This window comes from Ictalurus furcatus, chromosome 5, assembly GCF_023375685.1.
Source record: "Ictalurus furcatus strain D&B chromosome 5, Billie_1.0, whole genome shotgun sequence".
Lineage (NCBI taxonomy): Eukaryota > Metazoa > Chordata > Actinopteri > Siluriformes > Ictaluridae > Ictalurus > Ictalurus furcatus.
This window is the reverse complement of record NC_071259.1, coordinates 29,208,832-29,222,219: the sequence shown is the minus strand read 5'-3', so window position 1 is coordinate 29,222,219 and position 13,388 is coordinate 29,208,832. Positions and strand designations below refer to the sequence as shown.

The 13,388-nt window shown below is 42.2% G+C and overlaps 1 protein-coding gene across 1 annotated transcript in view; it reads right to left on the bottom strand.

Moving 5' to 3' along the window:
• The window catches only part of ptpn18 (protein tyrosine phosphatase non-receptor type 18), a 39,591-nt gene that overhangs the window by 7,985 nt on the left and 18,218 nt on the right, over positions 1 to 13,388 (bottom strand). The window contains exons 8-14 of the mRNA XM_053625649.1: positions 13,238 to 13,380; positions 12,694 to 12,760; positions 11,840 to 11,917; positions 11,514 to 11,603; positions 10,064 to 10,143; positions 4,961 to 5,268; positions 1,666 to 1,691 (exon numbers count right to left, since the gene is read on the bottom strand). Of these exons, the coding sequence (XP_053481624.1) occupies positions 1,666 to 1,691; positions 4,961 to 5,268; positions 10,064 to 10,143; positions 11,514 to 11,603; positions 11,840 to 11,917; positions 12,694 to 12,760; positions 13,238 to 13,380 (792 nt within the window). The remainder of the gene's footprint in view (positions 1 to 1,665; positions 1,692 to 4,960; positions 5,269 to 10,063; positions 10,144 to 11,513; positions 11,604 to 11,839; positions 11,918 to 12,693; positions 12,761 to 13,237; positions 13,381 to 13,388) is intronic.

The following is a 13,388-nucleotide window of genomic DNA, read 5'->3' as shown; positions in this document are numbered from 1 at the left end:
GCACGCTTATTAACCTTTCCGTAAAGCTATATGTAAATGTTTTGGGGGTTTTTTAAAAAAAAAAATAGAAATCAGATTTACGAAGGTTTTTAGTAATGTCGATTTTCGTCGCACTTTTCTGCACGTGTCGATAAACACCGATCGGTCGTAACGTGTTCTCACGGCACGGCTGATTTACATTCAGCAAAGCTCACCGAGGTGTAAACGACCAAACGATGACTAAATGGAAAGAACGCCCTTCTAAGTGTGGCATCTTCTAAATCTTGCAGCAATGCAGCTCAGCCACTGGTGCGTGTCGGCGAATGTACAAACACACTAACCCCTCGTCTTTTCGTGGGGCGCCGTTACTTTTGTCCGAATTGAAAGACTATATTTATTGATCTTAATACTTTTTTTTGGATGTTTGCTACCAAACCTCCCATTCCATTCCACCTTCTTCCAACAAAATGCCGTGACTTGGTCCCCCCATTGATTTTTTGACCACGTCAATATGAACCGGGATTCAGAAAATCCTGAAAAAAAAAAAAAATCACATCCTGCCTCCCCGTCCCACACGTTCATCTATCGTCGACATGAAATGCGCTCCAGTCGCAGTGATACTGCTTATCAGTAGCAGGATAACGTCGCTGCCTCCTTTAAAGGCCGGTTTATACATGACACGTGACTTTTTGTGCACATACAGCAGTAGAAGCATTCTTCACACGTCTACGACTTCCCACGTCAGAGCCGAAACCATCTGTTCCGTCTCGTTTCCAAGAACTCGAACGACCTGTAGCGATTTCATGCACACTCACAAGCTCTGTTTCTCCTTTAAACTTTCTGCTGTCGTCATGACGGTTATCATTATCTGCGTCTCAAATCAAAAATCCTTGACCACACGGTCGATATAATTAACTAATCTAGACGATCTGCAAGACTGGGACTTAAAAAACAGACCTTTGGGTAGGTTTAAAGGCTACGTCAGAGGATTTTAAAAATCAAATGATAACTGTAATAGGAAACACAGTTAGTACTCAACGATGGTGAAGCCGAGCTTCATTAGGAATAACTGTGGGTGAATCGACAGAGCCGTATCAACCTGCAGCTCTCGCCTGGTCTCCCATGGAAGCTAAGCAGGGTTGAGCCTGGCTAGTAACTGGATGGGATGGGAGACCTCCTGGGGAAAACTAAGGTTCTTGCTGGAAGTAGTATTAGTGAGGCCAGCAGGGGGCGCTCACCCTGTAGTCTGCGTGGGGTCTAGTGCCCCAGTATACTGACTGTATGTCAGTATTCTGGGACACTAGTAGCTCTCTCACTAATAGCTGGTGTGTGGTGGGTGTTCTCGCTGCCCTCGCATCATCCAGGTGGATGCTACACCCTAGTGGTGGTTGAGGAGATCCCCCTCCCATACTATGTAAAAGCGCTATGTAAATGGAACTGCAACTAACATCGTCCAAACAACATCCACACGAGAAAGTGCAGATTAGCTTTGTTATAAATCTCAATTTGTGTGTATGACCTCACTGAGGCTATGGTGAGATTGGATCTGGATTAGCATTCGGTCGTACATGATTCATCTAATGCTAAATAATTATGACTGCATTACACTTATAAGAAATTTAGTCACTGGCTTGCACTTCCTGGTGGAGTAATCAAGTGTAGCGTAGGTGGAGGTGTAGGTGTTACCTTTGAGTCTCTCATCTGGAACTCCACTAGAAAAGAAAAATGCACATGTAAATAACAGCTGGAAAATAGTTTGCCATCGCAGAGAGCGCGCGCACACACACACACACACACACACACACACATCTAGCCAACTTTAGCAATGCTTTCATGTGGAGCTTGTTTGCTTATTAGGAAGACTTCGAGACAGTGGATCACTGCGTAGCTTTAGGCAAATTTCAATCGTTAATCAGCTGATAGTCGAGTGTTTTCGGCTAGATGACGCCCCCGCTAAAAAAAAAAGTAGGTCGTTTAATTACAGGAGGAAAGTTGCGTGAAGGGAAGTTGAGCTGAATTCATACGATCATCACATTATGAACGTTCTGACTAAATAAAATCATCAGCATCAGCAGCAGCAGGCAACAACAGGCGATGCTCTCGTACCCTGCATTCACACTAGCGAGCGACAAGCCGTTAACGCCACTTGTCTCTTGCGGGTGTGAGATGAACTCTAGTGTTGCCAGCGTTTTTTTTTTTTTTCCTCATGAGAAAAACATCAAAATGTATCGCCTACAACTCGTGCTTTACTCCAGTATGCGATTTATTTGTCTTTGAAAAATGTGTTTAAATGGATTCGAATTTGTACATGAAGTGAGGGACGTGTGAAAATGGGTTTGATGTACGTTGCGTACCAGGTTTCTTAAGCAAGTCGAGTTTGGCATAAATGTACAACGCGACAGGGTTTGAAGCGGCTTGCGTGATGCTAAACAAACAGAAATGAAGAACCCAGATCCGGTGTGATCGATAAGTGAAAACAGGAAACGTGTTGAACAGCAACAGCAGCGGGCACCGCATGGCGCGTGCTCTTCTAAATCTGTTATAGAAAAAGTCATTTTCTTACTGAGAGAAAACAACCCCACAGTCTGTCGCCCTGACGATCCCACGAAAGAGAGGAATTCAAAATGAGAAGTAAAACTGACGACAAAAGATGCATTATGTGAGCAGCACCGAGAAAGACGCACAAGCGTCCATGCAAATCTCGACAGCGGACACTGCGAAGTCGTCCCGCGTCGCACAACCTCTTATTACGGGAGCGATCTGAGTCAGTATCACATCGGTATGAACAAGCATGCGCAATCACAACAAGGACAGAATCCAAACTTTATCTCCAAGTCGATCCAGTTGCACCGAACTTTAACACGACAACCAGGGATGGCGTTTAAGCCATCGCTATAATAACACATAATAATAAATGCTAATAAACACAAATACAAAATCTTTTCTCGTTCGTAACGCTTTCGTTATTTTTGCAGAAAGCCAACGTTCCTTAAATGAAAGCTTTCGTTTTTACAAAGGGAAGAAAATAAGTTCTGTTTTTTGGCCCTGATTCATCACATGAATAATATTTAACTGTTTAAAAGTCTGAAAGTCCATCATGGTGGAAAGTTTGGATCAGATATGATTTCTGTTGAGAAATGTACCGTAAATCCATCAGTGTACACTACCAGGGGGTTTGTTATTGGGGTTAGTGATGGAGAGCGTATGTAGGATATCTCGCTACGTATCTCGAACGCTGCCTGTGCTCTGCTCAAAGCAAACGCTTCGGAGATACCTACTTATGAGTGAGCACGTCAAGTCAGCTGCCGTCTGTTTAGGATTGTGATTTCTTCCGATAAATCAATAATAATAAGACTCTATCGGTCATGCGTTTACCCTGTCCGCCCAGAGTGTCCGCCACCTTGTGCCCCATTCCCCCTGAGATACAGGTACAGAAAATGGATGGATGGATGGTGATGTGTTTCAGTCACTCAGTATTAATACGCAGCAGAAATAAACTCATAACACAAAGGGGCGTGCTAGTACAAGCAAATAAACCAACACGGTGGTGGTGTGATATGGCCTGACATGAAGCAGAGTGGATTATTTTCCCATAACTGAACAGTGACGGTAAGTGTAGTATTCGACTATATAATTTTCGATGTATTATTTTTATTTACGGACGTAACGTTGCGTTTTTAACTGCTTACAGTTACATTTTGATGCACCGTATAGCGCTCCTAATACAAGTTATACGCTTAAATGTTAAAACAATAGCAATCTTTTGAGAAAAAAAAAAGAGAAAGAAAAAAGCTACAAAGAAACGAGGAATCGTGAACTCCTCCTTCTGGAAGACTTGTGGCAGAAAACTTAAAGGAACAGCTTTCCCTTTGCCAGCTACAGCGCTGACACCAGAGACTCCTTCCGTAGACGTCAAATAAACATCTCCTAACAGAAAGCTTCGCCGTATCAACAACGATAGGTTTTTCTTTGCTAAATAACAACGTGTTTATTATTAACCCTAGGTGATGTGGAGTGTCCATTATAGAAGTGTGAACGAGTTCCTATAAGAATGATAACGTATTCAAATAAGCCCGTTAATAGAATAAAGAACATTAGCAGGAACATGTCGTAAATCGTCAACTATCGATGTTCCCATTTCGATACAAAATAACATTGTTTTACTTTAAAACGTTATTTTGCGACCAGAAATGTCGCGGCATCGTTGTAGAAATGTGTAGAGACACATAGAAAGCTGACTGACCGAATGTTCAGGCGGTTAAACTTGTAAACGGACGTTCACCTGCCGCCTTGAAAACGTACGCCGGGTAAACTCGACGTGAAGATAACCTTTGTTTCGACTCAAAAAGCTTTCCCCAAGCCACGACAATGAATTACTTTCAGTTGAAGTTTTCGAAAAACGTATCAACTTGAGTTCGATAACCAAAATTTAGCACGACAATTGGCGTTAAAGAGGAGCGATAAGTTGACATAATTGAATGGGGCTATCATGTTTACCAGTGCTGAAATCAAAACTGTGCAGACAAATCGTACAATTAAACAACCAGCCTTAATAAGACCTAACAACAGGTGGTCATTAGAGCAATCTCCCAGTATTACTATTAACCAGTATATACTGTACGCCCCTCAGAAGCGCAAAATGGACTACCCCTTTTTATCTTATTCTAGATATATCTTATTCACTCAAAAGCCCCTGACATATCAGCACCGTAGATATGACTGTAAGTCAGTTTCAGATACCACTTCCCCTCAATGTGTGACTTCCTGTAATATTTTTCAGCTTCTCAACATCTCAGTTTGCGTGCCACAAGCTCAAACAACACATAATGTGTGAATCACATATTTTTCTGTGTGCATTAACGAGGGTTCCTTGAAGGTTCTGTGGATGATTAAGGGTTCTTCAAAAAGGTACATGCATAAGAATCTTTCAAGCACGTTAACTTTAAGAAGAAGAAGAAGAACGCTTTGAGCTTCCACTCACCTGGCAGGGATTCATAGCCGCTGTAGTCCGTGTCTTCTGGGGGTCTGTGGTTGAGTTGCCACGTCCGGTTATGTACCGGAACCGTGCTAGCTGGTGCGTTTGCCACCGGCCTGTTTTTAGGCTTCACGATGCTGTACAGGTCGTTCGCAGACGTCTTCTGGCTGTTTAAGTTTTCGTTGTCGTAGTGGTGGGGAACGAGCGGCGGAGCGGTGCTGGGCTGCTTGAACTTGTTGACGACGGCATACGTGTCGTTCATGTTGACGGATGAACGAGGATGAGAGGACCGAGGACGGAGGGAAGGGGGTTTTCTAAGTAGAGAAGAAGAAGTCAGGGTTAGGATAATGATCATGATGACGACTGCGTAAAGAGGCGCAGTCGAGATGCGATAAAGAAGTCTGTGACATTAAAGCGACGTCTAGATTGACGCTAGAGTGAAAATGGGTTGACGATGTGGAAAGAATGGCTAGCGTGGCTGTACACAAGGTGTCAGATTTATGGCTGATAAAAAAAAAAAAAAAAGGTCTGACGTAGATCGGTCTAAGGCAAGAGAGATCTATTATTGCGCAAACTTCAGCTGATCTAAACTGGTCCGAAACATTGTCTATGGGTCCATTTCAAGTCAAACCTGGTCCTAAAATATATGTCCTTATTCAGCAACGCATCTTTTTTTAGAGGAATGCATTGCATAAATCTTTTATAAGACAGTGTTGGATTGTTTACATTTTCCCTTGGGGATCGATAAATTCCATCCATCCATCCATCCATGGATAACTTATGAAAGGCCCATATTTAACAATGTGGCGTTACGGTTTTCTGTAGTGTACACTATATGGCCAAACATATTTCGACACATGACCATCGTACCCACATGTGGTTCTTCCCCAAAGTTGGAGGCACACAATAGTATACAATGGCTTTGTATGCTCTAGCGTTACAGTTTCTCTCCTGCACAGAGCCCTGACCTCAACCCCGCTGAACACATCTGGGATGAACTGGACCCCAGACCTCCTCACCTAACATCAGTGCCTGACCTCACTAACGCTCTTGTAGCTGAATGAACACAAATCCCCACAGCCATGCTAGAAAATCTGATGGAAAGCCTTCCCAAAAGAATGGAGGATATAATAACCGCAAAGGGGGACTAAATCTGGAACGGGATGTTCAACGAGCACATGGTGTGACTGGTCAGGTGTCCACATACGTTTGTCCACATGGCACATTATGTTGTCTTTACGTAAAACGGAGGAGAATTTCATCCCTCTTTTAGACTGTTTAAAATCTTTCAAAGTGAGTCATTTATTCTTATAGGACTTGTTAAATGAGTGTTATGCAAATGCGACGTTGACTACCATTTTAGCTTTTCAGCTTCAAATCATTCATTCGGCTGACATATGGGCTTCTTCTTGACTAAATAAACCCCCGTTTCAGGTAAAGCGCACACAACTCTGCTCATGTTTGAAGTAGATACAGTAGACGCTGGGATACTCCATAGTCAACATCTTCAAAGCAGCGTATCGGTGTTCTGGATGTGACTTTAAACGGACAAACTTTTGTCCGAGACTACACGTTTTCTACGAACGCTGTGGATTTTAAAGACCGCAGAAAGCATCATAGGGAGGACGGGGAAAGAGACTTGAATGAACACAAAAAGTAGAAACTTAGACGCAGCTTTAAGGGCGTTTTATGGACGTGATGTGTCCGAACAAGTACTCCATACGTTGCATTTGATGTATAAACCATGCATTTTGTCTATAATTCGAGCAGAGAAGTAAATACAGAGGAGTTTGAGTGAAAGACCGAAGTGAACATTGTACCTGGTACGGTGGACATTTGCGTGGAATAGCGCTTATGACAAATTAATAACAGATTAGGTATAAATGAAAATTTCGCCATGACGACGACTGAGGCTCAAGTTTCCACAGCAGTCTCATATAAAGCAGTAGTTTCTAAAAGATTCACGGCCCAATTTCGGTACTCTTCAGATGAAGTATTAACTGTTTTTCACACGTCACTCTGGTTTACATCGAGATGTCACATTAACACTCAGTGAAGGCGCGTTTTTCACCTCTGGTCTGTTGGAGCTCAGTGCGTAAATAACACCATATCATGTGCAAGATTAAATTCTCAACATCACGTGGAAGATAGGTAGGTGGTACGTCTCAAAGTAACATGAATGCCAGGACGCAAGGTTTCCCAGCAGAACGTTGCCCAGAGCGTCACACTTCCTCCGCCGGATTGCCTTCTTCCCATAGTGCATCCTGGTGCCGTCTCTTCCCCAGGTCAGCGACGCACACGCACCCGGCTTTTACGTGATGTAAAAGAAAACGTGATTCATCTGACCAGGCCACCTTCTTCTACTGCTCCATGGTCCAGTTCTCATGCTCATGTACCTATTATAAGCACTTTTGGTACTGTAGGTACTAACCACTGCATACCAGGAAGCCTACAAGTTTTGGAGAGCGCTCTGACCCGGTCGTCTAGCCGTCACAATTTTCCCTTGTCAGAGTCGCTCAGATCTTTACGCTTGCCCATTTTTCCTGCTTCCAGCACATCAACTTCGAGAAGTGTCCGCTCACGTGCTGCCTCATACAGTATATCCCACCTCATCACAGGCGCCATTGTAACGAGACAATCGACGTTATTCACTTCACCTGTCAGTGGTTTTAACGTTATGGCTGATCGGTGTATAATTCCCCTAATGATAAGTTATAAGCAACTGATAAAAAAAAACTGTTCATCGCTAAAATTGAATGTTCCAGGAACGACGCGGTTTTACTTCTAATTTGTCCATCTTAATCGTCCGATATTTTCTTTACACGGCTTTCTAGCTGTCGGATCTACGGTTTCTGCCGAACTGAGAGTGTTCCAGCGACAGAATAAAGTGAACCATACCGCCATACAGGAAACGCACATTGCGCAAACCGTTAATTTCGCAACATTACAGCCTTACCTTATTAGAACCGGTCGAATATTTTAAGTGAACGCTCTGATCATGAGCTCTCTTAGCTGGTTATTTCATAACGAAATAATATTACTGTCGAGACCTTTAGGTCTTTGCTCTCACACTGATACCGTCATGCTCAGGATGAACATTCTCCAACCTCGAGATGTTTTCCAAAGTGCTGACTGTTGTTGGGTCTAAAAACGAAAGCACCCATTTTTAGATTGACCAAATATGCTTCATCAAGTTGAAAGCAGGAACTGTGTGTTCTCTTTCTCTGCAAACGCACAGCAGGGTTTCCCCCCCCCCCCCCCCCTCCCAACATATTAACCTCAGTCGAGACAAATAAGTGCGTTTTTTAAAAGTCTCTCATGAAACCCTGAAACCTTGGGCGAAATAAATCAAACTGTTTGACGTGTACCTAATATATTATTCCGTACCGTTTATTTTAGATCATTTAAACAGCACTTATACCACAGGGCTGTTGAATTCTATTCAATTCAGTTTGATTTGTGTAGCGCTTTTAACAAAGGACATCGTCTCAAAGCAGCTTTACAGAAGCATTTAAACACAGGATAGAGAATTTAAGTGTGTGGATTTATCACCGTTGAGCGAGCCGGTGGCGACGGCGGTGAGGACAAAACCTCCCTAAGACGATAATAAGATGAATTCTCCGTTCTGATTGGTCGGAAGGATTCTCACAGCAGTTCTGGCTTCGACTTAAACGTGTTTCTGTTTTATTGTTTATAATAAATGAGCGACAGCTCATTTATCGGGACTTATATTCTGGATGCGCCACAGAATCTAATAAGAAACAGATTTTAAAAATGCGCTGTTATCCAGCAAAGAAAAACGTATAATTGTCGATATGGTGAAACTTTCTAGAAAGAGACGTTTGACGTTTATTGAAGTTTTCCATCGCGGGAAAGTTTTCAGGAAAGAGGAGTTTGCTGCTATGACATAAGTTATACAACAGTTAGGTCCGGTCCACTGATTTGATTGGTCGAGAAGCGTTCCAAGGGTAGAATAACCGCACTAGGGCATTTCACGCCCTATGTGTATCACGCCGCTCGTTTGTCTTCGCCACGTAGAATCCCACTTTCTTAGTTTGAAACCGTCACGACGGTAATGTACAGGAATGGCAAACGATACTTTTCAGGAACGTAACTTTTGAATGTAATATATGGCAGCTCATGAGATAAAGATGATAAGGAAGGCGCGATGGGAATTTGACCGAGGATGTACAAATCGGTGTGAGCGAGCTAGCTAGCTAGCGAGCTATTCAACGTGCCTATAATAAAGTGAGCGAGGCTTCTTCGGGATCTATTTCCGCTAGCGGAGCGAAAATAAACAATAATAACTTTAATAACTTCTATTAAAGAAATAATAAACGTGTGTGCGAAGTTTGTAGACCTGTTGTATAAGGGCAATATGGCACTTGATTCATTTCACATCCCAGTGTGTGTTATTTCTTACTTAAACAAGGCTGCATTGAGCTCAGTGTGTATATATATATATATATTCTCTAGATCATTTCCTTTTTAGTCTTCTTCACTTATGAGCCAGGGGCGTTCCCTTAGCGACAGAATTATATCTGTAACATATGACGTCGATATTAATTACTGTAAATCTGAATCGTGAGACCGAACGCATTCCTGATTTAGACGTGGCTAGAATTTATTTATATACGACTACGCTGATCTTTTTTTTTTTTTTTTTGCATTAGAACAGGATGTGCGATAATATTGGCACCCTGCGCAGCTTTTCTAAAGTAATAAACATTACCAGACACGATAATATGTAAATATACGATGATTTATACGGCTTCGTATACGTAGCAGTGAGTCGGACGGAACATATGGAAGCTGGAGGTTACTAGCAGTATTAATATATGTCTAATCCCAACTTATTCCGATGAAATATCAGCGGAAGGCATAAAAGTGATTATAGCGTTAACAGTAATGTTTTAAGTCATTCTTACGCATTTTTAAATTTGATGTCTTCTGAACCGTGAATCGACACAGATTTATTAATGGCAAATAGATGCTAATCTTCAAAAAAATATATATATTAAAAAAAAGAAACAGTACAGTGTAAAAGAGCACACGATTTCAAAGAGCAGATAAGAAAAATCCAGCAATAGTGTGTGTGTGTGTTTTTACCTTGTATTCTGGTTATATTCACTGCTGATGGAGAATGACCTCAGCGCTGACTTTGGGGGCACCGCATTGGCGTAGAGAGACTGCGAATGTCGAAGCGTCCAACAACAACAACAACAACAACAAAAACCGACAGAGAAAGAAACAGAGGATGAGGAAAGAGAAAAGCGCTTTTGTGTTGTGAGCGCTGCTGTACGAGCGACAGTGATCACACGGGCTGGAGCGCGAATTTGCATAGAGGAAGCAGAGAGTTAGGATACTTCCTGCTGAAGTTCATTTTTAAATGTCCGCAACAGAAGGACTTAGAGGAAGTAAAGCGACACCAAAATAGGCAGAAAAGGGACCATGTTTTATAGCTACTGTTTTAAACACCAGCGATGCCGTGCACAGATGACTCATGTAGTTTATTTATTACTCTGGGGGTTTAAAAAAAAAATTATTATTATTATCCAAATTCCTATTTAAAGCAAACGCAAAAAAAATAAAATCGAACCCTTTCATGCATAGTGTCCTCGCTCATGGACAGTCAAGTTAAGGCTCTCTTTTATATATATATATATATTTTTAGGAAAATATAAGATTTAAATCACGTCCAAATCACTTGAGATCAATCCTGTAAATTAACATCAACTTTTGTAGTTCGCAAGGCTATTTATTCTTTTCAATCTTTACTAACTTTCTATATAACAAAAAAATAAATAAATAAAGTATGTATTTTTATTAGTAGTTTTCTTTTCTTTCTTTCTTTTCTTTTTTTTTTGCAAAGATTTTTTTTTTTATACCTCTTTATGCATTATGCACACGTCCCAAACTGTGTAAATGTTTGCTTGGTTTTTTTAACGTTCATTTTTACATTAATCGTAAAAACCCTGGACATGCAAGATTTATTATTATTTTTTATTATTTCAGGAATACTCTTTCAGCCTATTTTAACTCATGACTCATTTAACTCATTTGCCTTTTATTATTTGATATTAACAGAATCGAAATTCTTCAATCATGACAATTTAAGTAAAAAAAAAAAAGAGAGAGAGATAATCTAAAGAATCTGGATACGCGTCTAAATAATTTATGCATGAAAGAGTTAAAAACAAACTTATAATAGTATCAACTTCCTGTAAGAGAGTCCTCAACTGCTTTAACACTCGCCTCAAACAGGTCAGTGTTTTCTCTGCTCTGTCTATCAGATTGCCATCTAGAGGCTGATGGTGGTAATTACAGCCCCGATTACTCATTCCACAATTCACCCAAATCCTGATTGATCAAAACATAGACTAGCTAGTCTTTATTTCCTTTCTCTTTTGGAACTTTGTTGAATTACTTGAAAAATTTGACTTGGGAAGTCCCGTATGTTCCATCGACCAGAGAAACACCTTCATTAGGAATATACAGCACGAGGCAGCTGATGCTTGATTAATAAACCGTATGGGATTATGAAATGTTTGAAATGTACCAGGCTCCCAGGTTGGTGAATCTGTGAAGATTCCTGCAAGACCTTCTCGAACATCTGAGCCACAGTATGAAACACAAACTCATACTGTTCCTGGATATACACACACAAAAAAACATCAATCTAGCATTCTGTTCTCGTATTACATCCTGTAGAAGAACGGAAAGGGACAAAAACTGTATAATAATAATAAGAATAATACAAAAAAAAACATCTGTATAGCTATAAATCTTTGATCGTGGACATAAATAATAGACGAATGACATGACTTTGCCACCGCTGGATGTTTTATTAAGTGCCACTGGTACTGAATTCCTCGTGTGTTTTACCTTAGTCTGGACAGCCGATGGTCTTTGTCTTCTCAGCTCTAAAACGAGATCCATAATGTTGAAATCTTCTCCGATTTGCTAAGAGAGAACCGTGCGAGTGGGAATGAATGCAACATACTGATATCTGATCACATGTAAACATCTCTACAGCACCTTATACGGTTTATGAAGCACACTTACGAGTAGGGATGCATCGATACCATACCACAGCATGAGTACAAGTACACTTTCTGGTACTCTTGATACTGATACTGAGACTGGAATGAGTAACCTATTCAGTATTAGTCAATCAGGAGTGGTTATCGCCGCTTCCGCTCTGTATGCGCGGAGATGACACCTTCTCCCCGTGCTTTTTTCTCAGGGGTACTCCGGGTACTGGCGGTTTCCTCCGGGGTACTCCGGTTTCCTCCACCAGTCCAAAGACATGCGTTGTAGGCTGATTGCCATCTCTAACTTGTCTGTCGTGTGTGTGACTGTGCCCTATGACGGTAGGACGGGTGTGCCCCGCCTCGTGCTGAGTCCCCTGGGATAGACTCGCCGCGACCCTGTGCAGGATAAGCGGTACGGAAAATAGACGGATGGATGCCTTGTTTCCGCAGGTTCTACAGTGTCGAAGCACATACACTCTTTATAACGTTAGCATCAGCTAGCGAGATCATTACCGTGATTGCACTGACGAGTAGAGCGGGTTTTGTTCCACTTGGCAAAACCGCTTCTGTACATGTATTGATGCATCCCTCGTAACATAATGATACACTGTACGCGACTAGACCTTGAAGAAATCAAACCCGCTGGTGAAACTCGCTATGACCGCAAGACATACGCACCGCTAACATTAGCTTACAGTTTCATACCTTCTTGTGCAGCAGGCCGTTAACAATGTCGATGGCACAAATCACCCCGGTTCTTCCGCAGCCAGCGCTGCAAAAAAGCAAAGGCAATCAAGACCAATCACTCAACGCAATCAACCCTATTTCTGCCTCCGCTCTTGCCTCTGGAGGTCACCGAGGCGCTAAGGCCCATATTGTCAGACAGGACCTTTCTCATACGCGACAGCGAGGGGCTAATGAGGGAATTTGTGCAGAAGCCTGTGAGTTAACTGGCTGCCGCCGTGCTACATCAGGTGCTGAATATTTAACATGTCGCACTTCATTCAAATGTTGGGATTAAAATGCATGGAGAGCGGGAGGTCCAGGCCGGGCGACGTGGAGCCTCTCGCTCTGATGAATTTTCATGCGCAGATGGGTCATTTGTCAGAGCAGTGAAGAACAGGCAGTTAGTCAAGGCGACGATGGAGTGTGTGAGTGAGAAAGTTGCAGACGATTTGATCAGTGTGTGTGTGTGTGTGTGTGTGTGTGTGTGAGAGAGAGAGAGAGACAGAAAGAAACAGACACAGACCTGCAGTGGACAAGCAGTGGTCCCGGGTGGCGACCCTGTCTGACGTGAACCGATTCCATCATTCTCAAAATGCCGTCCGCTACGTCCGGGATTCCGTGATCCGGCCAGGCCGTGTACTGGAAATGGGACACGGTGCGAGTTTCCTACACGT